This window comes from Rhinolophus sinicus, linkage group LG02, assembly GCF_036562045.2.
Source record: "Rhinolophus sinicus isolate RSC01 linkage group LG02, ASM3656204v1, whole genome shotgun sequence".
NCBI lineage: Eukaryota > Metazoa > Chordata > Mammalia > Chiroptera > Rhinolophidae > Rhinolophus > Rhinolophus sinicus.
Genome location: NC_133752.1, coordinates 83,062,370 through 83,090,249, shown reverse-complemented (window position 1 = coordinate 83,090,249; position 27,880 = coordinate 83,062,370). Strand labels below are relative to the sequence as shown.

The window sequence follows — 27,880 nt, the reverse complement described above, 5'->3', positions numbered from 1 at the left end:
AAAATTGCTGTAGGCAATTCATTCTGAGGGATATACATGGTTGAGAATCACTAAGAGATCCTGGTTGCCTTAAGAGCAGCTGTAGAAATGTAGGGGAATCACTGGACCTCCCACTTTTCTGCATCTGAACCCTGGCTCATAAAATGCTCTCTACTGACCTGTGAAAAGAGATAAGGTCACCTATGTGACTTGGAAAAGTCACTTGAAAAAATTTATGTTCTGAACTTCCTGCTGTCTCCTATTTCCTACCAAATCAAGATGAAAACCTTAGCTTGACTGTCAAGACATCTGGAATCTTCACAGTCCTCTGGGTTTCTACACAGCCTGCTCATGCTCCTTTCTTCACTGTCATGGGGACACCCTGTGTTCATTTTGGCCTGGATTTCCCTTCAAACCTGTGGTACTGAAATGCTCTCAATGACCACATCATGTCACTTTTTTAGGTTAGCTTTCAAAAGGGCAAGAAAACACCTTCCTCCTATTTTCATTGACCTAACAGCGATAACATGTCTACACACTCTGAGCGTCCACCTAGAAGGAGGATCATAAAGTCAAGAATGTAATTGTCCACAACAAAGTGCCTCCGTGTCGAGAAGAACTAATCTCAGGTTCAAGTCTGTCCTACCTCAGGTGGGAGCTCTGATGCTCCGCTTTGGATGGGGCCAGGAGAGGATTTCAGAAGCGCTCCTACCTGCTGGCCTGGGCTGACCGAGTCCAGGGCATTTCACAGGAGTGTGTGCCCATGGCCTGACCTCACGTGCTGACTACACTGCTTTCCACGGGGCTGCTGCCCGGTTCTCTCCTCCACGGGAGCTGAACCATGTCGAAAGCAGGCAGACATTTTCATGCAAAAGAACATGAATATTGCATCATTCAAACAGGAAAGAGATGGCACCCCATTCTCATTTGGGTTACCCCTGTTGTTGGGACGAGCCAGGGACTGTACTGGGAGCAGGACATTTGATGGGTTTGTTTAGCCTATCTGTCCTGAGGTTGCATTCAGGATTTTTCATTCTGCCTGAAGTTAGGGAAGGAGGCAGAAGAAGGCTGACCTTTCGAGTGAGGTTTTCATAAAATAAATAAACTGGATGACAGTGTATAAAAGTTACAAACCTCTTTAGAATGCCATATGGGAGCAACTTATAAACAGTCCATAAATATCACCTGCTGGGGCCAGTCATGGAGGCTGATGCCGAATTCTGTCCTAGCACATTTTCTGCAACACGGAGCCATCTGGTAATGACAATTTATTCTCTAGTTGGCACAGGACTACAATGATAAAACATGTTACTACTGACTTCTGTCTGGAAACAGATGATTGTGGCTCGCCCTGCAGTTGGATAAAGCGGCAGGTGGGTGTGGCTCAGTGGTCACATACAAGCTAGGTGGTGCCAGCAGAGGGATTACAAAATTAGAGGGGCATTTCTTAGAGATCCCCATTCCACTACTGGGATTTCCATAGCCACCACCACACACACACAATGTTTTGAAGCAAGAAAAATTGTTCCTTTGATAGTAATGCCTAATTTTTCAGCCATTTGTGGGTTGTTTTTTTTAAGGTTCACAAACATCTATGTCATTCTTGGAGTAGAGAATGTAGAAAAAGCATAATAAATACAGACTTTACCCTTTACGTGTGTCTCCTATTTTCAATCTAGTAATTATGAATTCTAGATTAATTCTACAAGGATAACAAGGTCTTTTCCAGGTTCTAATTCATGTAGAGAATAATAATAATAATAATAATAATAATAAAAGAATGAAGTGTGATTGCCTTCTCTCCCAAATAGACTTATCACAGAGTCTCTGTGCAGAAAAATATTCCAGATTTCTCCAAAGCGGAGAATAACGTGACAAGGGAAACATAACTCAAGAAAAGGTTGGCTAATGGCTTTATTATTACAAATGCATACAAAAACTATACATGTTTTAAAGCCATTATCCCCTACCCACCCAACACAAACCTTTCCAATTATACTTTTAATCAAGAATTCCTTCTTATGTTGTTACTTCCTGTTCTTCTGAGTTCCTACGATATGTAGTTTCCATCCTGGTCTCATCCTGTTTGGCCCCTTTGCATAAAAGCAAAGGAGCCTGGCCCACAGCCTGCCAGGGCTTTTCAAAGCCCCAGAAGCCTGTAAACAGGAAAGATTTCCTCTCTGAGGCAGAGGGCCCTTCCTTGATCAAAAGATGGCTCTTGGATAAAGATTTTCCCCAGATTTTCAACCATTAGCACTTTCCAGATCAGATGCTCTCTTGGAGGGCACTTTGCTAGCCATCCATGACAGAGGTGTCAGGCCTCTTGCCAGAAGTCCAAGGGCCACACAGAACTCGCAGGAAGAATAAATTGCAGCTGCTCTGTCTGTTAATGAGGAGGTGGGGCCTGGAGAAACACAAGGATTTCCTCTGAGCAATAGCCCAGGCTGGGAGCCCCCTCCTGGTTTGCAGCCAGGAAGGGCAAGCTGATCAGACTTCAGAGAATGAAAGTGGGGCAGGATTGCTGTGTGAGATGCTCTGGCAGCCTTGCGGACTCCAAAATTGGGAAAAAGAACAATGGCTCTAAACAAGATTGCTTTTATCCCCTTGGTTAGTAAGTGGTCTGAGGCCACTTCAAAACTGTTTTTGAGAAATGGGAGCATAATTGATGACTTATTAGCTGGAAACATAATTCCATGTTTCAGTTCGGGTGATGTTTGTTTTTAGAGTCAACTTTATTACTTTATAGTCGCAGCCGGGAGAGTCAATTTATTACTTTAGAGTCACAGCTCATATTTTCAAAGTGGAGTACATCTTTGTCCAAGGCAGCTAATCTTCCCCCTGTAATTTCATTATAACCTATCAAATTCAGTCAAAACCTGTCCATCAGTAGTCACAATATTTTGCATTTCTTCCTAGTTAATCACACCTGTGAACCGAAATATGTAAGAGTGAAGTGAGAGAAAGAGCAAAGTTATCCAGTTATCTTCTTTCTAAATTGGGCAAATAGATCACCGTGTACCAAAACAAACAAACGTTTTTAAAAGACCTTCTTTCCTGTATTGGTCTTATCTCTAGAACTCACTCTTCTTTTTAATTACCTGACAAGAAAAAGGGGTGCTTTGAATTCTTATCACACATTTCTCTGCAGCACTCAGCTGGCACTTACAGACTGCCTTGTTTCCTTTGCTATCTCATTATCTGGATAAACTCCATCTTCTGAAATAGATGATAAACTTTTAAATCCAGGGGACTATAGTATAATTCTTTGTCTCTCCCTTCCATACTCCATAGGTACTAACAGATCAGTAACAATTTCATGTTTAAACTCAACTTTACTTCATTTCCAATCGGTGATCAGGGCCTTATTTCAGTAGAACCGGGAAATGAAGTGTTATGGTCAAAATTTGTCAGTGTGAACAGATGTTAAGTTTCAGTGTCCTGAAGTCAGAGGTTGGTGGTTAATGAGAAGAAAATAAATGTTGAATGTGATGGAAGTGGCAGGAAGAAAGTGAAGCTTTGCTCACACAACCAAACAATTTAGAAAACATCTGATTTACACTTCAGTTATACCATTTGTCATCTCAAACTGTAATATCTCTGTGTACAAGTTCTATCTCTCCCATTTACTGTAACCTCTTCAATGGCAATAAACAAGGCATCACTCATCTTTCTGTGCCTAGTACCCACTGTGGTACTAACATTTGATATACGTCCCCCACCCCCAATATTTTTGTACTGAATAAGATCAATAATATTGGCATGACGATGAGAAAAGAGAAATGAAATTACGATTTTTTTCAAGTTGTGAGGATCTGTTTCTCCATCAAGACATATATAGGGGATTCAACTAAATCCATGAAAAGACAACTATTTCCTCTGCAATACTTAGCTGTTGTTGGGAAATAGCTAAATGCAACTTGGTTAACACAGTAAAAAATGGTCAAACAGTTGAAAATAACTGAAACACATTATAATAATTAGTTTAGGAGTTGACCCAAGACATGTTTTCATTAAAATATTTTCTGTTTTTGACCTCCATTTGGCCTCTTCTTTCAATGACTTACTCTTCTTTATTTGAATGGAACTCCTGCTCCCAGAAGGACTATATTATCACTGCCAAAAAACAAGAAAGCTAAGAAGAGAATGGGAAAGAAAATTACAGTACCATGAGAAGAGAAACTTGGTTCAATTGTGTCATCTGTGGGGTTCTGTCAGTCATTTCTGTCCTGCTCTACGAGATCTCCTGGTGGGAAAGCTTTGTTTTTCCTAACCAATTATTGACTCATTGGTCCCTACGCTCTTCCGCACTCAGGAGCACCAGAATTCTAGTACACGATGACTGTCCCCTACTCTTTATTACTTGTTTGGGCTACCTGGCAAAAGCAACACACTTCTATTATTGGCAGAGAGCTGTGAACATCTAGCTCACATTGCTTCTCTAACATAAATAAAAGAGACAGAAACAATGAGCATAAAACCACTGCGGAACTCAGAGGTGGTGTTTACCAAAGCAGCTACTTTTGCATTGTTGGGGTCAGAAGGGCATGCCCACAGGCACATGCTTACGCATGCACGGGCATCTCCGTAAGATCCCACAGTCTTGAAAGCAACTTCATTCATCCTCTGTTTTACCATAAAGATTCTGAATTCAAATCACCTTCAGGAGGGAAGTAGACAACCACTAAAATAATATGATAAAACATATTTTATCCCCTGGTAAGTTTACAGGTTTCCTTGACAGGTAATTGCTAATTATTTATGACATAGTAGCATTACTTAGGAGATTACATTTGGTTTATTCTCTTTGTGTTTTACACCTTTGTTAAAGGTAGTCCAATGTCTTTTAGCTGTTCTATAAAGGGTCACCTAAGGAAAAGCAATTGTGTGCTTAACATCTGGGAAACACATTCTCTGTTGGGTAGGTTTCATGGGAACAAAGTTATTTATCAGATTTTTTTTCCCTTCCAGCTTCAGCTTTGTTTTCCCAGGAATTGTGTAATAATGCTGGAATTAATGAGTGATGAAGAAGCCCGATTGAATCAATATTGAGTGAAGTTAGTTTGTATACATAGATGTGAGTACTTTTGTTGGAGTCAGATTGAATTTCTCAAGAAAGCACATAAAAAAAATATGTAGGAGAGAGATGCAGCTGTCTGACCGAAGGAAACAGAAGCCTAACTTTATAGACTTCTCCATACATATGTTGAAACAACAGGCTGATTCATAGCTTCCTTGCTTAGTTCCAAATTGCCTTGCAACAAAAGCAGATTTAATCTCTTCTATAGACTATAGCTGGTATTCACAATCCTACAATCTCAAATCTTCATGAAGGGAACTCTGGAAAGCATGGCTCCCGAGTCTTGATAGACACAAATTTACAGAAGAGCAGAATTTTCAATTAGCACCAGGGTTGGCAAACTATAGTCTGCAGACCAAATTTGTCTAACTGCTCATTTTTGTAAATAAAGTTTTATTGGAACACAGCCATGCTCATTCATTTACCTATTGTCTCTGGCTGCTTTCACACTATAATGGAGTTACTGAGTAGTTTCAGATTGAGACTGTCTTGCTAGGGAAGCTTAAAATATTTACTGTCTGGTCCTTTTCAGAAAGGGTGCCAATTCATGACGTAAAATAATAATTTATGTCATAAATAATATGAATTTCCTTGGAAATGTAGTTGTGGTTTTAAAATAAATACCACCAGCCTCTCCTATCCCTAAGAATTACCCTCTCAAGCAAGTTGGTAATTTGTATCAAGAGTCTTAATACTGTCATTATCGATCAGTTCAGGAACCATACTTCTAGAAGTTTCTTCTAAAGAAATTCTCAAAGATACATAAATACATGCATATAGATGTTCATCTCAGCATTATTCACAATTACTTATAATTTTGAATGTTTGAAAAACAATCTAAATATCTTAAGTAGTTTGTATAAAATATTATTACTTTGAAAAGTTAATTGACTTATGAAAGGCATGTTTTAAAGATCATTGAAGGGCCTAGATAATACATAAAATGTAATTTTAAGAGAAAATGGCAGAATAAAAGGATCTTTAGTGGGAAGAGATGAAGATAGAATGGTACGATAAAGCATTCTACTCATTTATTTAGTCATGAATATTTTTATTGAAGAGTTACTATTTTTATACCCTCACAAGGGATATGAGGTAGAAAAAATTTCCTACAGTTTGTGTCTATCCTTTCTGTTTAATTTGCGTCACTTGAAGAGCTAGTAAAATGGCTTCTGGGACTATAAACCAACCCCCAAAAGTCATAGGTGACTGTGCTTAGTCTCCCACTGAGAGACTCCCATATATGAATCACCCAGAGACCATGCCTCCAGCAACGCTGCAGAGCTGGCTTGTGGCAAACATATACTTTAAAGCAACCCCAACCCATCGTGGGAAGCTTTGCAAGTCCCATATTCACTCTGTCCATGTGTACTGTTAACTGAGGTCTGTCACTTAGGGCCTGCAGAAGAGCAAACAGGGATTGACTAGGACCTATAATAAAAGGCAAAGAAGGCAAGACCTGGAGTCAGAACGGGTCAGTGAGTACCAGGTATGGAGAATAGACAGACGCTGGTCAAGTACAGGGCTAGAGATTGAGTGAACTTGGGAAATAAGAGTAGCTTAGCTGAGTGCTGAATCATAGAGGGTCTGAAACCCCAGCAGAAGGTTATAAGCAGAGAGCATCAGCAACCAGGAACAAACTTGATGCTTAGCCAACAATTGCCTCAGCCAGACTTTTTTTATGTGCATGTTGTTTGAAGCAAGTGGGCCTGCCTTGAAACTTGCGGGTGAAGGTAATGAGAACTGGCAAGCTGGAAGTGCATAGAGAGAGCACGAAATCAGCTCCAGATGTAGTACATCTCTTTTGTTTATCATTGTCTTTCCAGAATATAAGTATCATGAGGGCAGGGAATGATGTCTGTTTTGTTTACTGCTCTATCATTAAACAGTAAGTGGCCCATTCTGGGTGGAGAATAAATACTTATTAAATAAATAAATGAGGTATTAGGCAAGTTGAGGTGTTCAGAGGAAGAATTTTGGTGTCCAAATAAACAATGTTTTGGAAAAATGCCTGAACTTACTCCAACTTCCAAGTTTGTGAGTTCTGAATTTATTATATTGTATGTATATGTTTTCTAAGTATATGTTGTGATGAATGTTTACGGTGAACTTGATGCTCACCATTAATCTCAGGGCCTGTGTAATCTATATATAAAACAACGTTGATAAGAAACATGAATAGTTTAAAACTCAAGGTCAATCCCAGTAAAGATGTAATGACAACAATAAAGGGGGGTGACAGTTCAAGTTCTTTCTTTTATTGTTGTGTTTAGAAATACTAGACATTTTCCAGTGAATGCTGGGAAGTAGCTAAATAACGTTAGATGTTAGCCCACCGTTGATCATTTTCTTTAATGAAAGTATGGCTCAGGAGGACCAAACAGGAGAAAAGTACAATTAACATGTTCATTCATTTCAGGTCCTGTTTACATTTGAATCTTGAATGACTTAGATTTATTTTTTTAAACCAAGTTTCCTGCCTGTAATAGAATCATTAATAGAGCTCTTTAATCTTTACTGGTAACACGTCTATGTTTAAAGTATTCAGAAGTTTCTAATCAGATGTGTGAAGGGAAGGGCATCTGTAGAAGGACAGCAAGTTTTAATCACATCTCTGTCCCTGGTTAGCCTTTGGCAAGTTGCTTTATCTTTATACATTTTGGTCATTTCATTTAAAAATGGATCTGGTACAAATAAACAAATTCCCAAGGATGTGTGAATTAACCAGTGGTTATAAAGAGCTCGGAAATGATGACGTGCTATCAATGCTAAGGCAAATTATGAAATTGCACCTTTGCAAAAATTCTATTGTAGGAATAAATGAATTTGAACATTGTATTTACAGTGTGATTTGCTTCTGAAATAGAATATTCATAATGGGCCTCAGCAGGCGACAACAAAGTACCATCTTATTTCCTGTTGATAGAGCATAATTTCAGAAAATTATTTTTACAATGGCATCTGAATAAGCTCCTTAATTTGAGACTGTTTTACAAATAGATACATAGCTTATTACATAGCTTACGCTGCCTTTGAGATGCAAAGAGTGAGGTAGGATTCATTAACAAAATCGCTATTGTCATTCCTTTGTATTTTTCCAATGTAATTTCTGTACTTTGCAATCTAATGTTAACAATCTATGTTGAACAAAAGGATAAGGTAAAAACTATCTCTATGTTGGTGATCAAATCGAGTTTAGGTTAAAACGCCCATGAAATTATGCCTCGAACTTGGTTGGGCTGGTTCCAAGAACAAACAACTTACTCCTACATAGAATTTACACTGCCTGCAAGTGTTATATTCAACAACAGCCGAACAATAGGTATTTCTGAGGACTATATTCCCAGTTCTTCTAAATTTCTAATTAAATAAAACATATCTGTCAATTGACAAGATGAAGGTCTACGTGAAAAAGTGGACAACTCCTTAGAATAAAGAATAAATGTTGCCACAATAGAGTCTAAAATGTCTGATACAATTTAAGGGTGGAAAACTGACATAAAAATATCTGCCTCAGAGAAAAAAAGAGTAGGAAGAGGGAAGGGGGTTGTGTTGCAAAAGGCAGGAGAGTCTGGGCTGAGCTGGAGTAGCTTAGATGGAGGAAAGAGGTAAGAAAAACAAGGGGCTGGTGGACCAGGTGGGTGGGTGGGTGGGGGCTTTGGGATCTTGTCAAAGGCCAGAGAGAGGCCCTGGGATCAGGGCCAGGCTAAATGGTCAGAAAAGGTATCTTTGGAATTTGCTCTTGTGGCAGCAGGATTCCCCTGCACAAATAGAATCCTGCTACCTTAGAGGCAAAAGGGTTTAAAGTGCAGAGCCCACCCCTCTCATTTCACAGACAAGGAAATGAAGGTCCAGAGACATTAAAATCTTGCATCCTCCGCTACTTAGAAACAGAGTCACTTCTAGAACTTAGGATCGTGGTGGGTTCCTGTAGGCATCACACACGAGGGCCACGCCATTAACTAAGCAAGTCTCCTGAGGGAACTTGAACATAGTCTACACAGGCCTGGAACAAAGTATTAATAGAAGTCAAGGGTATGAGGGTATGATCAGGTAGCACTTCTACCTCTGCCCCAGCTAATATTTTGCCCTCCAGAAAAGCAAGATTTTATCATGTAAGTCATTCTGGTCTCTGGTTTCAGACAAACTATAGAGATGTGAGAGTGAGGGAGTGCTATGGGTCTCTAGGCTAGATAGATAACAGAAACATTTAGAAATATCCCAGAGAACTCTGTGTAAAGGAGTGACATTGGGGGGTAGTGAGAAATATAAAAACTTTGTGTGCTGACAGGATTACTTGCTATTTAGGAGTAGCCATGCACCTGCTACTTCTTTGCTTCTTCCTCTTGGTTTGACACTAGCCTACTGTGACACACAGCTTTAGGACACGCTTAGGAAATGCTTCTATGGTGACAAAGGTGTGAGCCAGGGGAGCAGCTGAAGCCCTTCATTGTCCATTTCAGAAAATGCCCAACCACAGAGGCACTGGGCTGGCTCACCTAGCACCTCTCCAGGCCACTGTCTTTATGTAGTTGCACAAAGACAGGGGGCCTGGTATTTATTGGGTGATACGGACTAACATATTCACACCATTCTTCAGGGGATGCACCCCGTGTTAACTTCTCTAATGGAGAAGTTCACTTTATCCATCTTCCCCAACAAGCCTGCTGTGAAGTTCACATGTGCATTTATTGGGGTTGCCAGCTGGAACGGAAAAAGGCTCTAAATTATGTGTATTAAATTTATGTAAAGGTGGTTTGGATGTGAGCCCAGATATGAATATACAATAGAGAAAGTTTACAGAATTGTGACACAAAACCCCAAGAGTTGTGTGGATGTCAGAAAATGCTCAGCAATCAGGACATACACATATACCTACAATGTTAATATATTTTATGCCTCTAACTCCAAAACAGATTATGGCGATGACTGTGAAACAGAAAGAAAAGCCTGAGTGAAGCACTATCTCTGCATATTTTCTGAGCTTTAGCTAAAGCTACTCACATGTAGAAATCTAGGCTTTTGAAAACAGAGGTTTTGAGAGGAAAAAAATGTAAGTTTGACTCCATTCCCAAGAAAATTAATGGTTTACCATGTAAATGAGAAGTGTAAGTGCGCATTTTTATAGTCCAATTAAATTAGAGCTTTTCCTAAAAGGCTGACTTGGTCTTTCTGTGCTAGATGAACACACTGGAGAAGACTTGAATGTTAGTCGGTCGTTCAATTCAGCAAATATTAATTAAGCACCTACTGCAAGCACTGTGATAGGCTATGCAAGTGGTAGGAAACAATAACCATTCTCTGTTCTTGAGAAATTTAGGAATAAGTTGGGCGAATAGTAGCAGAATATTAATGATTATGACATAAGGCCAAATACTGTAATAAACATGAATGATGCATAAACACAGTTCTTGGGGATATCAGAGGACAGAGAACGAGAGACCACATTAAATTCAGAGTTGGATCTCAGGAATGGCTTTATGAAGGAAGCATCATTTCAGATGGAAGCAGAATGATGTGTAACATTTTGTTAGGGAGACAGAGGTTAGTGGAGGAAACACCCCATAACTAGGCATGGGGTAGGCAAGCAGGGATGAGTCTGAAGAACTAAAGGTGATCATTTTGGCTAAAATATATAGGGGAACCCCAGGGGATAGGCCAGAGAAACAGGTGGGAGCTACAGCTTGGAAGGCTGAGAAGCACAGGAAGAAGCAAGGAGGAAATGGGGAACTCTCAATGTTTCTAAGCAGAGAAGAGAAACGACAAAAGATCCTTGAGGAGGCTATTGCAATTGCACCGAGGATAGGTTCCAAAGTGTCAGAATTTGAGTAGTAGCAGTAGAAATACAACAGAAAGACAGATATGAGGGACATTATAGATAAGTAACTTAGAGGCCTATAAACTGACTAGATTTAGGGGACAAAAAAGGAATCAGGAGATGATCCAGAGTTTCAAGTTTGAATAAATAGGAAAGCAAGGAATCAGTAATAGAAAAAAGGCAGAAAAGAAGTCATTTTAAGGGGATATACACAGTTTGATTTTTCATTTGTGGCAATGGTTTATCATCCAGGCAGTCAACATCATCCAGAAAGAATTTAGAAGTTTGAGTCTAATGCTTAGGTCAAATCTAGGGTTGGACCGAATTGTGGATATTATCTGAGCTGAATGGCTAAGATCAAAAAGGCAATTTAGGGAGAAGACACTTGAGGCATAGGGAAATCCTTGTCAAATGTCTGTGTTTCAGTGTTGGAGGAGAAAGAGAAACTAACCAAAAAGAGAAGTGGTCAGAGATGTGGAGAGGAAATCAAGATGGCACGGGATCATGAGATGCGGGAAAGAAGAAAGCTCTGATGCGCATAGAGTAGCCAACTGTGTATAATTTGTATAAAGATGAAAGAAGTTAGGGTCAAGAAAGGCCAATGGTTTGAGACATTATAAGAGTGGAGTATAACATTCGAGCAAGCAGTTTCAGACCACTGGAGGGGACAGAAATTATGCTGAAAGGAGGTTAGTGAGAAAGTGGAGACCTGGAATGTAGACACCATTTTCAATACCCTTGGCAGTAATAGAAAAGAGAAAGACAAAGAGATGAAACTTTTTGAAGGGTAACAAAGTCCAAGGAGGATCTCTTTTACTCATGAATGGGAAAGTCCCGCAGAGTCTATTTGACCTTTGGAGGGCCACAGTGATCCCACAAGAAGGAAAGCACATCCCTTCTGTGGGAGCTCCCAGCCACACACACCTGTAGTCATTTCAGATGAAAACAGAGCTGAGAGTACTTTTGAACAACTGAAGATATAACTATTATGAGGGTGAGGTGGGGAGAATGGACTAAAATAGTAAGCTCTTTTCTGCCACTCTCCTAAGGGCCGTCCTGTGGAAAGGCTCTGCATGGCTGCCACTGAGAACCTCCTCACTACTGGGAAATGTGTCATCACCAGGAAAGGGGGAAGAAGACGATCAAGTTAAAGGACCTGGGGCAATGAGAGACAGAAGGAAAGGGATGAGATTGAGGTGGCCCATCAGTTTAAAAGCATTTCTTTTCTCAGCTGATTTTCTCTACGAAGTCATACTACAAAATCCATGTAGTTTTCTACTTCTTGAACATGAATATAAAAGACACTATTTAGTTTAACTGACTGGGAAAGCCTGACATCTGAGCTGCAGTAACCACTATAATATTGGCTTCTGCCTCAAATAAAGTATGGGCTGGTTTTACAGTCTGAATGGACTGAATATATTTAGAAGTCCTTAGGCCCACTTGGGGAAATAGTGAGTTTTATAAGCCATCAATGCTATGATCAAGTTTGTGACATTGAGATAGTATCTTCCACAAGATTTTCCAGAAACTCCACCATCTAGAGTTTTTTGAAGACTGCCATTATAACACACGTAACCAGGCAACTTCTTATAAGACATTCAGAAATTCCTGTTGGATGACTACGTGCTAAGCATTAGATACCATCTCTGTTGTGGATATGTGCAGTGCTTTTGAAATATTTATCCGTGCCTCCTCCTAAGGATGCAGACGTTATTGTTTACTGTCTGAACTTATTTTAAGGAACAAAACCTGCGGATGCACTTCCTGTTATAGTACTACCTAGGCTTTATTTAATATATTGCTCTTGTATTCATAAGACGCTTCCACCTACATTATCTCGTCAACACTGTGTTTTTGAAATAGGTAGAGGAAGGAAAGCATTTTTTTCTTCAGAAAGAGAAGGGAAAGGATGAATAAGAGCTGTGTCTAGGTCATGTTGTTCCATTTGACCCTGATGTTGCACCTTCCTCAGGTGCCCTGGTTAACATTGTCAAAACTACGGCATTAACGATGCTATAATCAAGCCATTCATAGACAGCAACCCAGCCCCTACAACCTGTGTCCCGTCTCACAGAGGGGAATGAATGGCAGAGGTGCAATTATAACCCACGTCACTAATTCTCACCAGACCACTTTTTCACAGGGAGCTGCTAACACAGTCCCCTGACAATCAGAAATCCCCAGCTCGCGTTAATGAACTCACATACACATCAGGTATGATGCTAGAACAGCTAAAGAGGGAAATGAGGATGTGTCTTGAAGGATTGAACCAATATAGCCTAACAGTTACTCCATAGTGTCCCCAACCAGGGACAAAGAAATTGGCACTGTAATAAAGGATAAGGGAAGACCTTTTCCTTGGGAAAAAAAAAAAAAGGAAAATTCTAATTAGTGCTAAAAAACAAAGCAAAACAAAACAAAACAAAAAACGCCCCTTTCCTTTGTCTAGTGTCAACAACCTTCATTGAAAATAAAATCATGGGCTACCCCTTGTAAAGTGAAGAAGTTTTGGTGGTGCTGGGCTTCAATAAAGCCTGGGCTGAAATATGTTCCAAACATACGCAGTGGAAGAGGGGCAGGCTCTGGGTGTGGAAGAGCCTGCTCTCATTGCTCTGTCACTCTCCAGATGACTGTGGCCCTTGCCTGTGCTCCTGAGAATCAGAGGCTCCAGAATTCAAGTTCTGATGTGTCTGACCAGGTGGGTGGGGGACTGGGAAACCTGGTCAGATTCACCTCCATATCCAGGCTGCCAGAAGTCCTTTCTGAAAGGACTTTCAGACTGACCACCCACTTGAGTATTTATCTAAATTGCCCTGTTCACTGTTCTTTCACTGAATCTCGCTGGTACCTTCTCCAGATTGCCTACTGTGAACTATAGACTCTACTCAGGGAAACACTGTATTTTTTCCTCTTCTAGTCTTCATATACCAGGTTTCAATTTCAATAAAACCGTCAGTTGTTTAGTTCAATTAAACTAGTGCTTAGTATCTGAAAAGCAGTCTGTTGGATTGTGGATGGTAGAAATACAAGACGTGGTTTCTGCCTTCATGGAAGCTGCCTCGCAACGGGGAGACAATCCCTTACTATACACATGGGTGTAGAACAGAGGTGTACATAGAGTCAGACTGTCAAATTAAAGGAGATTTGTCATTTTTATTGGCTGCCATTTTTTCAAGAGTGGATTGATCCAGAAATTAATATTTTAATATCTGTTATCATCTTTTTGTGACCAAATTTCTTAACAAATAAATGCCCACTTTCTCAAGTTATCTGAAAATGGACAGATAAGTATGAACAAAGATAAAAGGTCAAACAGTGGTCTGATTGAACCAGGTGTTACTGCATCTAAAAAATAACATAATCCCAAATCAGAGAAAATCAACCTCAGAGCTATCAAGTTCGTGGGGCTTTGTGTCCTTCATTTTCTTTGAGTCAAAAGTGTGTTCTTTTTTCCTTTAAATTTGGGAATTTAATACTCTTAATTTTGTTAAAGTTATCTAGAATTAAGACTTGGACCACATCTTATCTTTTTCCATGCTATTTCACTTACAGCTTATATCTTACACAATAGCTTGCCCTGCTAGTAAACATGCATTGGTTGGAGAGTCACACAAGGAGTTGGAATCGTGACTATATTGACTGGCCTTTGCCACCTCTGCCTGTTCTAGAGAAATTTAAGCACTTGAATAAGGACACATTTAGATCTTCTTTCATCCCAGGACTGGCCGCTCTCTCTGTGACATGCCAGTCTATCACAGAGGCAACAAGCTGTCACCTCCAACCTGCTGACTGATTATACAAGAATCTGACCAGATAGAAACAAAATACTGTGGAGCATCTGTTTCTTCTCAAAAAAAAAAAAAAAGAAAAAAACACAAAACCTCTTCTATTTCTCATAGGAACCCAGTGCCTGATTAAACGCTCTCTTTAACCCTTTCTGAGTCATCAGTGGCAAATACAAGTATGGAAATGTTACAAACAGGGGAACTGGGGGAGAGTGAAATTTTCCTGCTATTTGCCTGAGATTATGAAAACGAGCTGTGCCTGGGAGAGAAGGCAGCCTTTTGACTTCTGGGCCTGTGAGGAAGCTCTGGATGCAGCTGGTATCTCAGGTGTCCCTTGAACCAATTGTATAACTCGAACCCTTGTGCTGCCTGCTTATCAGGCTTCAAATAAATATTGTATTTGTTTGTACTCTGTGCTTTCAAACTCCAGTGACCAAAGGGACCAGAATTTAGATATTTCCCCCCAGGATATCATTCCTAAATGAAGGCAAGTTTTGACTGAATGGAAAATCACCAATTAGTTGGAAATTTTCTGTGCACAGTTTTTACCAGTGCTTACTTAATCGGAACTAAGAGTTTAAAAATTAAGTCTTATTCAGAATTAGTTGATGTGTAGTTAAACTTTTGTGTGAAGTATTTGATGGAGGAAAATGGCTGCTTGAATAAAAAATAAGTTGGCAACATTTCCTCAGACTTTTCTCATTCAAATGGCACATCCCAAGCATCTTCAATCACGAAGGAGGAAAGATATTTGGTGGAGCAGCTGAGCATTTGGCCTCAGTTGATTTAACTTTTCTAACCCTCAGTGCTGTCATCTGTAAGATGGAGATGATAGGAAGATTGAGTGAGATCATGTGTACAGAGTGCTTAGCGAGTGCCGTGGTGGAGAAATAGTGCGGACCTGACTTTAAGAACCAGCCACGATCATTCCTTTCTGAACATTCTATTGATTATTTAAATTAAAGGAGAAAAAAACATGTTGACCAAATAAGACACAAGATATGTTAACATAGACCTGAGTTTGATGAGGAGAAAAATCACGCTACAAAGCAATTGAGTGGACAGAAGCCAAAATTTTTTTTTTTCTCTCTCTCTGCTCTTCTGTAGAATTTAGTAGAGTTCTGAATGAATGCAGTTCACTTCCTAACTAAGCTCTCTGTAAAGACTAAATGATTTCAACCATAATACAGCGTGTATTTGGCTTGCTTCACAACCAGTCTGAGAGTTATATTGACCTCATGCCATCCCTAACGGACCAAGACACAGTTCAATCAATCAGAGAATAGCAGGAAAAATCTTCTTTTGAGGTGCTATGTTCTGCCAAGTCACTGACTCCTTCAATCAGGATTGATTACAAACACCCAATTATGAGGCATTTGGAACCTGATCTGAACACTAATCTTGTCTCTTGTTCTTCAGGCTTAATGATCATTCTTGATGAATTCTACAACGGCAATTAGTTAAGTTTATTTTGTAGCCTCCTTTACAAGAACACACACACATGCATATGTGTTTGTGTGTGTGCTTCTGCCCAAGTATGTCAGCATGCGTGCAAGTATCAAGCTTTAAGCTGGAAAGAAAGGAGCTGCGAATACGCAAGCTGGCTGAAGGCATATGTCTCAGTTGGATCAATTTTTAAGTGCCTGCTCCCCAAAGTGAAATCTGGAAATGCCATGTACATGTTGACTCAATCTGATAAGATTTCAACTAAACCTTCTCTTTTAGCTTCTCATAAAGGTTGTGTCTTTCAAATTACAGAAATGCCTACCTAACACACAAACAACCTTGTAATACTCAAAATTTATTAGGATCAAATGTGATTGCTTACAGTAAGAAATAATAAAGAAAATTAATTTTATTAAACACACGGGGTTCTGTTAAAATTAAATCAGTGTTAGTGGGGGGGAAATCAAAAGGAAGAAAGTAGATAATTATCTGCCTGAGTAGTAACCAAGGATGCTGCAGGTGGTAGCAACAACACCAGCCAGCGGTTGTTCTGAGAAGGGTTCATTCTGACCCGCTCAATAATAGTTTTATAATTGAATTGAGCTTGGTGGTGGTGCTGCTTACATTGCCCATATTAGCAAGTTATGTGAGATCAAAACCAGCAATGAAAAGATGAGGAACTATAAAGCAAAGGAAGAGTTTTTCAGAATTTGCCTTGCATATAAAGCAGGCTCCAGACTAAAAACTTTGTGTTTATTTTACATAACGATAGTATATGCAACAAATACAAGATATTTCTATAGTAGTCACTGAAAAAAATTAGAAAATGTTTCAGTAGGATTATGGGTTTTTTTGTTGTTGTTGTTATATTAGAAAGGGAACAGTACACATTTTTAAAAATCTCCATTCCAATGAATTGCACTATAGTGAAAGGATAGTACATAGAGAATTCTAAACTTATAGCTTAGTTTTGTTTGGTTTTGAAATTTATAAAAATGGAATCACACAAGTCAGGATAGTAGTTGCCCTTGAGGCCAAAGGTTAGTGACTGAAAGTGGACACAGGGGCTTCTTTCTAGGAAGCTGGGTATATTTACTGTGGATTGGTTACATGGATGCAGTCATGTTATAAAATGTTATCAAACGTTACACTTATTTTGTGTATTTTTCTAGATATAGATGATATTTTAATTAAAAGTACATATCCTTCTGTATTTCATACAGAAAATGGAGAAGTATTTTAGCATAAAATACCCACTGTTTTCCATAAAACAAGGTCTTTGTTTTGGTCTATGGGATGCTCTGAAATACAAGACCGGGACTAGAATGAGGCACTTGCCTTGGATACAAAAATTCAAAGAACTCACTAGTCAAGATAAATAATATTTTAATGAAAATCTGAAAAATCAAAATTAATGCAAAAGTCCATGTTGAGCGAAGCAAATAAAGGCAAAACAGAAAATATTACTTAAGGAAACCAAAACTGGAACTTATATTCCCCAAATTGCCGATATACAATTGATCACTGTATAATTAAATTTCTAGGAATAATCAGATTTGAGAAGGAAAGGGCAGATTAATTTTTATTCAGTGAGTTTATAGTTTATTAAAATAAATGAAATGAGTGATATTTCAAAGTTTGTAATAACTTAGGTAATTTTAAAAGTAGCATTAAAGAAACAATTCATGATTTATTTTAACAAAATCCCCAAACTTAATCTCTATTTAATTATAATTTTATTGTAACCAAACTTCATATGAATTTACAAGAGTGAAATCTTCCTTTGATTGCATTGAATTAGGAAAAAGACACCTATTATTGGTCACATGAAAAAGAGATTCTGAATCTAAATTCTAGATAGTAAAGCATCCATGCTATCATAGCTTTGTGTTTTGGTGAAATCCTACAAAACAGCACAGCACTGACAACAAGGTACTAAGTCAGGAATTCGTCAGTAAGAAGACTACTACTGGGCTTTCTCCCTGCAACACTGCCACCTTTTTAGACTCTCTTTCTGGAGCTTCACATTCATTTTCTAAATATTTTTAACCCAATGTCTGTGAAATTTTTATTGCTCCCCAGATGACGACATCTGATCTGAATGTAACCACACACCTCTTTGCTCAGCAGTATTTGTCACAAACCATTATAAATTATCATGCTGATAGGTTGCATTGCTGGGAAACCGGAAAAGTTCCATAAATTCTAACTACTGTATCAATGACATTCTTGTTTATTATGCAGATATAAAGTTTTATGAGATTCAAGATGTTTGCCTTACCACTGAAGAAAACTTTACTGGAATAAGGCCTAACTAGCTCCATGCAAACACTGAAAAGCATTCACAATGTACAATGAACATTGCTTTCTGAGAAACACTCAGAAAGAGCAGGTCACTTTCTTTTTCTGCTTTTAACTGTACTTTGACACTTCCCAAGCATGGAAGATTTTGCTGGTGCAAAAAAAAAGAGAAATGATTTCTTCCATTTCCTTAACACCTTCGCCTCCTCTCAGAACATTCTCTAGCCCCACCCCCCTCTTATATCAACATAACAATAAAACCAGGCAGTATATCTAGCTAGAAATCCTAGCACCATGTTAGCCCTGCTGACAGATGCTCTACTTATTGCTCCACCGAATGATTTATCAATACCACACTTTGTTCAATAAAATAATTCAGGGAGTTATAATATTGTGTTTTTGATGCCTATTTGTAATGAAACCTGACTCAGCGGTGGCACAAACATAGATTGTTGCATTTTAAAACTATCAGTCACAACTTTCACAAATTCATTTTCTCTAAGGGAAACAGATCCCCTCTACCCCCCAATAAGTACTTTCTGTAAGGTTAAATCCGTAGTTTACTCATGTACTGGGTCAGTCTTGGTATTTGTCACATAAAAAGTTGTAATAAATAAATCACATAAGTAAATAAAATACATCTGATTGTATTGTTAAAATTATGAAATAGTTTTTTATTTAATTATAAATAAAACAGTAAAATTTAAGTAAAAATTCTATTTCTACCAGAACTCATCTATGTAATTACTTACCTATCCCTATACCTTACAGAAAAATAATTGTTTACTTGGGTCTCAAGAATGTTTCTCAATAAGCAAATGTGCTAAGGAATCGAATTCTTGAGCTTTCACAAGGTGAAAGTTGACTATACAAATACTGACAGTTTCAAAAAAATTACAGGGTGTATTTATATGTGGATCATTCCATAACTGAATCAATATATTTACTTTGACATATGCTTAGTTTCACATTTCCAAATGTTCTAACGATCACTAAGTTTTTAAAGATACCGTAAAAATGGTAACTTCTGAGGGAGCTTTTAACATTTCAAGGAGGTTTCATATCCACTACCTCATTATCCACTACCAGCAACTTTAAGACATTGGTGCAACAAGTATTTCTTGCTGCTTGGACATATAGCATAGACATGTTGCATAGCTGAGAAAGCGAAAGCTATTAAACATCTCAAATACGACAATAGCTTGTTCTTAACCGAAAAGGTAACTAAAAGCTTACAAGCTCTATGAATATGGTTTATTATAACTACTTTCGTATCATTTCGAATACAATTTTGGAAGTAGCCTAACATAAACTACAAACAACACAACAACAACCAGAACCCAAAAACTATGGTTTTACACATGTAACATAAACTTTTGAAGTTTATGAATTTGTTCTTCTAAGAGTTCCTGGTGGTTTCCATTTTTTCTAGGATATTCTATCCCCTGTCAGTTTTAAAGCTGTGGATTCTTCTCATGGCCTTTACAAAAGGAGGCAAGAATTATGCCACATTTGCAGAATTTCAACTACAGCCTTCAACAATGATCAGGAGTCATATGAATCAATCTGAAAAGATAGTGACTGCGATGTCTTAAGTTGATCTTCCTGTATCATTTTTGGAATTTTCATTGATAAAATGATCAGGTAGCAACACTTCAAAACATGGCACAAAGATACTTTCCATTCCATAATGTTCACTGACTTCATTAGGCTAAACATATCAGCCTTTTAAGACTGGCCAGGAGATGACACCTTCACAGAGAACAAACCCTCATTTACTATATATAATTAAGAAACCGCCTTACTCTGCAACATTGAAAAAAAAAAAAATCCCACTATCGTAATTACAAAAACAATCTTCTTGGCCATGTCAGTTTCTTGAATACCTTGGTAACATCACTAAAATTGTCTCTTTCTATTGTAATTAACTGCTTGCTTATCATCTTAAAAAAAAGAAAACTAAAAAGGTGCTCCCCCAATCCCACCAAACTCTGCTTTACCTCGTGGCATGGCAAATATTACTTAAGGCTTACTGTGTGCCAGACACTGCTGTAAGCACTTCACATGTATTAACTCATTCAACTGGCTTCCGTTTCTTACACTTCTACTCCAGTTGTGTGCTGGAGCTGGCATGCACCAGCTCACAAGAACCAACTGTACACATCTCTTTGCAGGTCTATGCACAGTGACATCACATGTGTAGTTTGAAATTGGCCATGGAGGGAACATGTACACTGCAAAAATTGGCAAATATTACAAATCAGGACTTGACCCACCGCCTCCCAAGGTCCAGTTGTTAAATATGTACTGGAGTACCAATGCAAATAACTACTAACTACTCTGAATTCTTTAGCTATTTTATATTAAACATATACATGGTCATAATTTTCAGATCAGGATTTAGTAAACATAAGTTTATTGAAATTTAATAACACCTTATTTTTAGGAATAATGTTATTACTTCAGTATGGTTTATTAGAGTTTCTTAAAAATATTACAGCAGTTTAAATATTATCAAAAAGCAAAAGTAAAATAAGATAAAATGAAATAGAGAGCATGTCTCTAGGTTGTCTAGGTGATTGACACTGTAAAAACCACCATACAGAATATTGGCAAAACACACACACACACACACACACACACACACACACAAAAACCACCACAATGAACTCCCTGTTTTCTAGCAGTCACTGTAACACTCTAGTAATGACAACTTTAACATAAGATTAAAAAATCAATTTAATGCCCTGAAGCATTTCTGAATCACAGAATAAAAATTAAATTAGAATCGGCATAATTTTATTGCACTGTAATGTATGCTGATTATTTGGAAATTGATCAACAGTATATGATGTATGCTAATTCTCTAGCCAATAGAATGTTGAATTAACCGGATGACCTCATTTCCCTGACCATGAAAAAATAGTTTAGCCCACCAACTCAAAAGGTTGTTGAGGACTTCCTACAGGTGAGAACAGTTTCATACTATTCTGTTCTTCCCTAAAAGGATTATGTGTTTGCAGATAGAGTAGTTTTAATAATGAATGTGCCTGTATAATAATATTTATATCCAATCAAAGTAGTAACCTACATACATTGTATACAATTATATCAAGCTGACCCATTTTAAAATTTGCGAAACATATCAGTCCTTGAGATACAATTTAGAACTGAGATTTAAATAGATTATTCTACTAAAACTATCTATTTATCTAAACTTCATTAAAGATTGATATTCGGGTTCAAGTCTCTGGAGAATATAGCAGAATGGGATGATGCGGACAACACAGACAGGTCTGCGGGATGTCCACAGAAAAGAGTAAATCTGGCTCTTCGTGGACTGCTGCCTGAAACGTTAAAACATACTTTCCATACTGTGGAAAGCTACACATGAGTTCTTTCACACAAAGTGAGGGAATATAATTTAGACTGTCTCTATAGTGAGAATGTTTTCATAATAATGAAATCTGTCATAGTAACTTAACAATGCTTAGTAATTTAACAATATAAGTAGTTAGTAAAACTAAAGCAGATGGATGAAACATTGATTCAAATTTCAGTCCCATTGTATTCAATGTGCGCCAACAATTATTTTTAGCATTTTCCGTAAGAGACTTGCAATCATTAATCTACTGTAAAAAGTCCCTCACCCGATTTATTCCTATTTTTTATCAGTGACAATTTGCTTTTGTCATGTCAAACTCAGTAAGATACAGTTCTTAAATCACAAAATGTGCCACAGATTTGTTACAAAATATCCAACTGTCCATGCAATATACGTTAGTGACTTGCCATATTTAATGAGAGTTTGGGTTTCTAGTTCTTCCCCTTTCCAGGAAAAAAACAGAAACACGTCCATACATTTCTTAACACAAGAGTTCCAAAAGCAAAAGTGTTAACAGGAAAAAGAATATGAGCGATTGCACATTTAAATATAATCTCCCTAGTTTAGGGAACTCAGAAATCACTTAACATAATTTAATTTCCATACCATTGACATATGATCTGGCCTAGATTGGAATCACTCCTGGATCCATTTATAACCCAGAGTGTACACACAGACTGTCCCCCTTAGACGTTCGTGACCACTAGATGGTGCTGTGGTGCCCTGTTCAAATATATTCTCACTTACTTGCAGTCTCTGTCCTCCAAATCGAAGTGAGGGTTGAAGTTGATCATAATTCTCTGGTATGGCTCTGGAGCCTGAATCAGCCATTCACATTTTTCACTTGGGTGATAAGAATGAGGATAACCAGGAGATGTAAGGTACCCCGGGCTTTCAATTTTTATAATATCGCCACATTTATCTGTAATAAAGATAACATTTTACTCGATCTTTCCCTGACAACCAGTTAGGTGTTCTAACTTTGTATATAAATTACCAGCTATTAAACATTCCATAACTTCTTATGGGGAACTCCGGGAGGCCCCTTCAGGTCCTTCAAGTGGAGCTGATAGCAACACCTCACCAAGGAACAGTTTGATCCCAGGAAGGTTGGCTCAGGAGGAAAGGCGACTGAGATCTGACAGGACTTGACCCCCAACCCTCACAAACTTCTGTCCCAAGAAAAAGGTCTTCTAAGATTAAAAACATTAAATTCCCTAAATGGATGTTAACATGGTCCCCAGGGAGCTTCTGCTAGACTTAATTATCCCCCAAGAAATGTAATCGCATTAAGTAGCAAGTTCTAAGTGGAAGGTGACTAAATGATGCCATTCGACCCCTTGTGTAGCTTTTGATGATAAGCCTGCTCTGTGTCATTGATCAGCAGGGATTGTCTTCCAAGACAAACCTTTACTGTTGTTTTATCTGCCCATAAATCTGAGTAATTTTGAGTTATCTCTGCTCTTGAGATTCAGATCAACACAGAACAAAGTATATTTGGTGAAGCAGAAATAATGCTACTCTACTGCTCCAAGTAAAGTTGCTCCGGCTTGGAGGCCAGATCAAAGCAACTGGGCAGAAAGAAAAATAAATAGCCACACAGCATTAATTCTAATTACCTGCATGTTGGAAAAAAAACCAAAAAACAAAAATAACCAGACACACAAAATAAACCACCACACAGGTCTGTTATCACATTTGGTAAGCCCCATTCTCACATGCTGGGAAAAGTGAGCTAACTAGTTTTGAGCCTTCATTTCAAAAAATCCGATTGCTGAAGCGATTCACGAAAAGCCAAATAAACCAATCTCTGGGCCACTTTCTGTTTGGTGTAGATTCTCATTGTCACTTTCTATGATGGATTTCATACTGGAGAGCCTCAGCCTGAAATGCTTCCACATTTATTGTTGCTTAATTTTGAGCAATAAAAATTCAGTGCATAAACTATGTAAGAGGAACAGGTATGAAAGCAGTGAAATATATAAGCCTATCAATCACAAATTTTCAGTAATGGTATATATAGATTTTAATATTGCATCTAATAGAATCCCCGTGGAAAGAGAATAGCATTCTTTGCTCTCAGCATGAATTTATAAATCTACAGAATTTTATTACAGGAAAACCAGGTCAAATGGAAATGAAAGATGAAGTGCACATCAAAAATGCATAAAGCTACATGCATTACAGAAATCATTTCCCATAAATTAAAAAGAAGACAATATAAATTACATTGTTTTTCTCAGTTACTAGATGTTTCTGACTGTGTTTCTTAGAGCAGGAGTAGCCTTATCCTGGTTGCCTTTGCCTTGGCTTTTAAAAGCTTACGTTTGCCAAGAAGAAATGATGTTGCAACTGGAGTTCAGAACCTCAGCTAATGATCATATTGGACTCTATTGTGTGATTCTACTCAGGCTCTTGCATTATTTTAAACGTGCAGAGAACTTGGAAAGTGACCCCATTACGTTAAGTCCCCGCCAGCTCTGTACGACCATCATGGCAGAGTCTGGCATCTGTTAGAGGAGTGAAATAAAACAGCACTGCTTCTAGTCACTCGACAGAGTCACTTCAGAAGACATTTAGGTAGACTCGGTACCACACCAGAGCTCTTTAATCTGTGACTTCTGAGAAAGTGACAGTGTAATAAGATAATGTGGACTGCTAGACTCTCTGGCTCTGTTCAATCTCTCTAGCAGTTGATTAAGAAAGAGCAATTTCTAATGACTCTGAACCATTAGTCCTAAATAAGGTTAATGAATTAATTTAGCAGACTCTGGTACTCAGAGGAGGTGGACATGGCTTTAAGAGGTCTGCTGAATTACAGAGGCTGTGGTCACTGCAAGCACAGCAACATGGCTTTAACCAGTCAAGCTCACTGACAAGCTCAGGTTCTTAGCATTCCCCTAATTTCTACTAAGAAAAGATATATATATATATATATATATATATATATATATATATATATATATGGTCATACACACTTATATACATATATATGGAGTTCACAACCTAAAGTCTGAAATCTATTTGCATTAGGTTTCAAATTCATTCTGTGATCACCCCTGCAACTGATTAATCTCAGGAGTTGGGGAGGGTGAGTTGCTGTAATTTCTAAAATATAATCACTTGGGCTCTTTCAAATGGAGGAGAATGTTATTTCATTCCCTACCAGATTATAGAAGTATGCCACCAACTCAGGTTCATTAATAAATTGAACTTCATATTCACAAATTTGTGAGTGTGTTTTGCTTCCAAGCCCTTTAGAACACTGCTTGGTAGCCGTGGGTGGAAAGCTATTGCTTCAATCAAAAAACCTCCAAAAAGCATATTAGATAGATTAACTTCCACCATAAAGACGTGATTTAAATTCCTCTTGGTCTGAACCCCCTCCACTTGTGGTCTCTTATTAAAACAATATACCTCAGTAAGTAGTGGATGGTCTTTTCTTCTAATTACTTTGATTGAAATCTAAGCCAGACAAAAGTAAACATTTGATAATTAGTTAATAATCGCTGAAGATTTACTGTAAAGATAATTTCATACCCTTGCCTTCTCCTACTTCACAGTGCAAATGAAACATGCCTACAACCAGATCACATTTTAAAACACATTATTTAGGTTACAGTATACTGTTTATAATGCAGCACAGTCTTTCATTTACTTAACAGTGGGTGATTTGTAAAGCTAAGTGGAAGCTGCATCTAGGTTAGGGATTTTCAGATATCCCCGTGCCTTACACTGTATATATCAGATTCCTTTATTGACACTATGAACTTTCATTCATGCTTCAGACAGATTAGGGACGATTTACAAAGGCTGAGGAGGGAGTCCCATCAACCAACAAACTACTATCTCTTGCAGGCACCCACCAGAGGAAACAGTTTAGGGGACCTGCAAGGGAACCAGGAAGTTCTCCCGCTAAAGCGTTCATTAACTTTCAACAGCCATCAGATTTTTGAAAGGGAGTCTCATTCTAATTGCCTTTGGGAGGAAACATTATTAAGATAATTGGTGTGCTGATATGGGAAGGTAGGCAGCGCTGCCTTGTAACAGTGGTGGGAAAACCCCCACAGCCAAAGCACCAACTTCAGGAGGGAGCCGGAGGACTTGAAATCTTCCTGCCCCAAACCGACTGGTCTTATTTCTTTATTTCTCCGCCTGGATAAAAAGTTTCCTTCGCCTGGGAGGTGGCTATTCCGGTTTCATCCCTGCAGCGCTGCCTGAATCGTGGCTGGGCGGGAAGCCTCGCCCCGGCCGGGTCCGGCAGCTAGGGAGCCCCGGACCAGCGCTGTCACGCGCGCCTCTGCCTGTCACTTACCGTTGCGAAAAGCGCTGGCCAGGGCGAGGACGAGGGCGAGGACCAGCGCGGCGCAGAGGAGCTGCAGCCCCCTCTCCATTCTCCTTTCGCCGGATCCCCAGCAGACTCGGGAGAACGACGACGTGCGGGGTAAATAGAGCAAAGAGGGGAATCTAAACAATCCGAAGCGCTCCAACTCCGCCTAGAGCTGTAAAATCCTCAGTCGGTCTTGGAGAAAGGAAAGCAGCGAGGCAATGCCTTGATCGGAGAGCAAGGCTTCTCTTTTTGTGTCTCAAGTCACTTGCATCCTGTCATTTAGCTCCGGTTTCCTCTCTCTTTTCCCACACTTGTTCCTCTTCCAGGAGCCACTGCCCGGGCCATGTCTCAAAAAAAAAAAAAGCGCGCGGGGTGGGGGGGAAGCTGCGTGGGGGAGGAGGAAGCACACAAGCCAATTTCCAGAAAGAAAGAAAAAATAATCCGGCTTGTCTCTGGGCCGGTTGGAGCCGAGGAGCTGGCGCCCAGGGGAGGTCCGGGGTGTCTGCGCGAAGGAGAGGAGCAAGCAATGAGAAGATGAGCGGGAGGCAGAGGAGTTTCACCAACTGCACCCCCGCCTCCCCCACCTCCCGTCTTCCCCCTCCCCTCCTGGAGCCATTCCCTCCCTTCCTCCCGCCCCTCTCCCCGCACTGGCTCGCCAGTCAGTGTCTGACAGGAGACGGGGAGGAACAAGTTTCCCTGGGTGTGCTTTCCCATCCGTCTGTCCGTCTCTACCAGAGGCCCTGCAGGGATCTCTACAGGAGGGAGACGCTGGGGGCTGCGCCCTGGGCATGTGTGCTTGGAGAGAGGGAGTCGAGGTGGGGGCCAGCGACAGTGTTGGGCTCTCCTACCTCCGCGTGCTCACTCGGGACCCCAGTAGGGACAGCAGGCAGCTCGCAGAGGATCTCCGGGATCCAGCCGCCAGGAGCACTAAGCGCCCGGGAGGTGGCGGCTGCTTCTCACAGCTCTGAACCCCCCGCCAGAGTCCGCGGGGCTAGGAGCTCAGAGTCAGCCCCTGCCATTCCCCGCGGTGCCGGCCGGAGACCTGTAGCAGGGAGCCGCGGGGCTCCCCTGGATGCCCCGGGCCAGGACTGCAGGGACAGGGCGGAGAGCGAGGCTGGAGCGGGATACGCACCCCAGAGCTGGGCAAGGGTGGGCAGTGTCGCTGCCACGTCAAGCCCAGTCAGATCACCGCCTCCCTTCCCCGTGACAGGGAGCGCGATTGAGCGCTCATGGTGCCCAGGTAGCCGCCTCACGCCGCGGGGTTGGTGTCCTCTCCTCTGGGGCAGAGGAAACGCCGGAGGGTGGGAGGTGATGCGACTGCCAGCTGTGTGTATGTGTGTGTGTGTGTGTGGGGAGGCAGCCGTCGTCCGACCCCACCCAACCCATGTCTCGGATCCCAGGTGATAAGGGTATGGAAATGAGGGTCCAGTGGCCCCGGTTTCTGTGCATCCCAAGGGAGGTGGCGCAGTGGCAGCGGAAGAAAGAGATGTGCTTTTGGCAGGGCCCTCACGGTGCCCCCTCCGGGCCGCAGGCCATTGTCACCGACGTCCCTTTAGCTCCCGCCCACTCCTACCTCCCAGGGCGGCGCGTCCTCTCTGGTGGGCGGGATGCCCCCCAGTTCCCTTCCTGAGGCTTTCCCAGAACTGCAGCAGAAAGCTCCTGCGGTTAAAGATAGCAAGGATATATCAGGGAACAAACAGGTTTCGTTCACCGATTAAGCCCTTGACAGGGGTAAATGCCCGCGAACCTCCTCCGA

General features: G+C 40.0%; 1 protein-coding gene across 2 annotated transcripts in view; it reads right to left on the bottom strand.

Annotated features, from left to right (window-relative positions):
* Positions 1–27,227, bottom strand: part of NRP1 (neuropilin 1) — a 134,127-nt gene extending 106,900 nt beyond the window's left edge. For both annotated transcript variants that reach the window (XM_019741705.2, XM_019741706.2), the window contains exons 1-3: positions 26,973–27,227; positions 26,110–26,626; positions 22,542–22,716 (exon numbers count right to left, since the gene is read on the bottom strand). In XM_019741705.2, the coding sequence (XP_019597264.2) occupies positions 22,542–22,716; positions 26,110–26,188 (254 nt within the window). In that variant the 5' untranslated portion in view covers positions 26,189–26,626; positions 26,973–27,227. The remainder of the gene's footprint in view (positions 1–22,541; positions 22,717–26,109; positions 26,627–26,972) is intronic.
* Between the last annotated feature and the right edge of the window lie 653 nt (positions 27,228–27,880).